The sequence below is a fragment of the Plectropomus leopardus genome, unplaced genomic scaffold (assembly GCF_008729295.1).
Source record: "Plectropomus leopardus isolate mb unplaced genomic scaffold, YSFRI_Pleo_2.0 unplaced_scaffold19092, whole genome shotgun sequence".
Lineage (NCBI taxonomy): Eukaryota > Metazoa > Chordata > Actinopteri > Perciformes > Serranidae > Plectropomus > Plectropomus leopardus.
The window spans coordinates 278-2,515 of NW_024620599.1; the positions used below are offsets into that span (position 1 = coordinate 278).

Consider the following 2,238-nt stretch of genomic DNA (forward strand, 5'->3'; position numbering starts at 1 on the left):
CATACTGCAAGACATTTTCTGCACTTAAATGGATCCATTTTAATCTGTGTGCAACCCTCACGGACTTTACTGATCGATATTAGTCATGATGGATTGGGACAGGATCAATTTGTACTTGAAACTGCTTTTATAAGGGTTCATACACATTTTTACCAAATCATTTCCAGGACTTTTCCATGACTTTGAGGTAAATTACAGAACAGGATTAGAACTGAATATTAAATAAAAGTACATAAGGGTCTCTTCATTATTTTTGAGAGGGGTGAGGTGGAGAAGTGTAAGAAAGAGGAGGCATGATAAATAATTTTTAAGCACTAGGAGGGACTTTACTGACCATTTTTAGTGAAGACATCTTTAGAAAAAACAATTTTAAATGAAGACATTTTGGTAATTTTTAAAGAAAAAACTTTTCAGCATTTTTTGGTACTATTTTTAAGGAAAATATTTTGTTTTCCTTTAAAATTAAATTAAGAAAATATTTTGGCGATTTTTTTCCCTTCAAAAACGCCGGTGGATTTTTAAAATAAACATTCACAATTTTTTGATTTTCTGATTTAATGCTTGAAGAAAATATGCCTTTCAAACCCATGGACCCGCAGGCTTTCTTTTCTGGTCATTTTATTTCATTTCATTTTTAAAATTTTATCTATGTGCATCTTATTTTATCTATTTCATGTTTTTTGATTATTTTGATGTTTGTGTGACTGTATGAGGGGGTAAATATCTGAGCACTGATGTGCATGTTTCGATATACACTTGAATTTTCAATAAAAATGTAATTTTAAAACAGACAAATCAACACAAAAGTTTCACCCATAAATCAGCTGTAAGCGTGTGTGTGTAGACTCTTTGTTACCTGTGTGTATCTCTCCAGCGTGTGTGTGAAGGTGTGTGTGTGGTAGCGCTCCAGCAGCCTCTCCTGCAGGTAGTTGTGACAGAGTTCAGACCAGCTGGCTGCTCGCTCCTCCGCAGCGTGTCTCGGGTTCCTGAGTCCCGGCGTGTCCACCACCATCACCGAGGCTAACGTCAGCTGCTGACTGCTCAGAGCTCTGCACAAAAAACACACACAAAACACACACATGTGAGCACACTATACAGCAATTTGTACCTGCTGTGTGTACAGTTTGTACTATCCAGAGTACCGATGTCACATTTTTTACGTGACACTGCCTCCTCAACATCACTGAGTGACAAACAAAACAACAGGTGGCTGCTATGAGTCGCCCGCTGGAAGGAAAACAAGTTAACGTCCCTGAGAAGTAAACAGCAACGATCCATATGGGACACCAGACTGCGAGTGGAAATGTGGCCAAAAATTAGGGTTCCTTACTGAAAAATGTCCCATGAGATCAGGAAAATAACGAGCAGAGGCAGGATTATCTTTAGAAGATCTTTATCTGAAGTAAAAGTACCAAAACCACTGCGTAAAAATACAAATAAAAAACATGTTTTGGGAAGTAACTGATCACATATTTAAAATACAAAATGTGAGTATCTGTATTCAGTTACAGTTAAAATTGGTGGTATTCTGAATACAGTATCTGTCTTTAACCCTTTGGGCTTTAATATCACACACACTGATACCGCTCTGCACACAAAATGCACTTTTCAACATCAAGCTTTGAAAAATGCATTAATCTAATTTCTACTTTCATTGAGTTAATTTTTTATGCAACATCAGGCCTATGATACTTATTCATTTTCATATTTTAACCTTTTAAATGCCAAGTTTTTTTCATGATGCCACTATGTTTTTAGATGAAAAAAAAAACAAAAAAATGAACTATCTTAAATATACTACATGCTAAGTTTGAGCTGCGTTCATACCTGTTGATAAGTGAGACGATGGCGGTGAAGAGTTCTTCGTAGAGTCCAGCAGCCATCCCATCAACACACTGAGCCGCTGTCAGTCTGGGACCTGCACACACCAGAGTGAAGACACGGTCTAAGAAGTCTAAGTTTGAGGTCTTCATAAATAATACCCCAGGATGTTTTTTTTCTGAACTTTGACACTTGTTGGAAGATTATTCAAAATTTAAAATGTGGTTTTTAGATGCTTTCAAGTAAAATATCTATATACCTCTGAGAGGATCCACAAAGCAGAGAAAAAGAAGGAAAATAAATAAAGTAAAAATATTCTCAAAGAGCTAAACGTTTATAATATTAATGATGAGTTGAAACAATGGAAATACATATTTATTGATAAATATTATTAGCTATATTACTATAAATACTGAA

General features: G+C 35.6%; 1 protein-coding gene across 1 annotated transcript; it reads right to left on the reverse strand.

Annotated features, from left to right (window-relative positions):
* Window positions 1–856: 856 nt before the first annotated feature.
* On the reverse strand, window positions 857–1,918 carry LOC121965217 (unconventional myosin-XVIIIa-like; the record flags this gene model as incomplete). Its single annotated transcript, XM_042515376.1, has 2 exons — window positions 857–1,049; window positions 1,828–1,918. Coding segments are annotated over 2 exons (284 nt in total), but the record flags the coding sequence as incomplete, so codon positions are not given.
* Window positions 1,919–2,238: the final 320 nt, after the last annotated feature.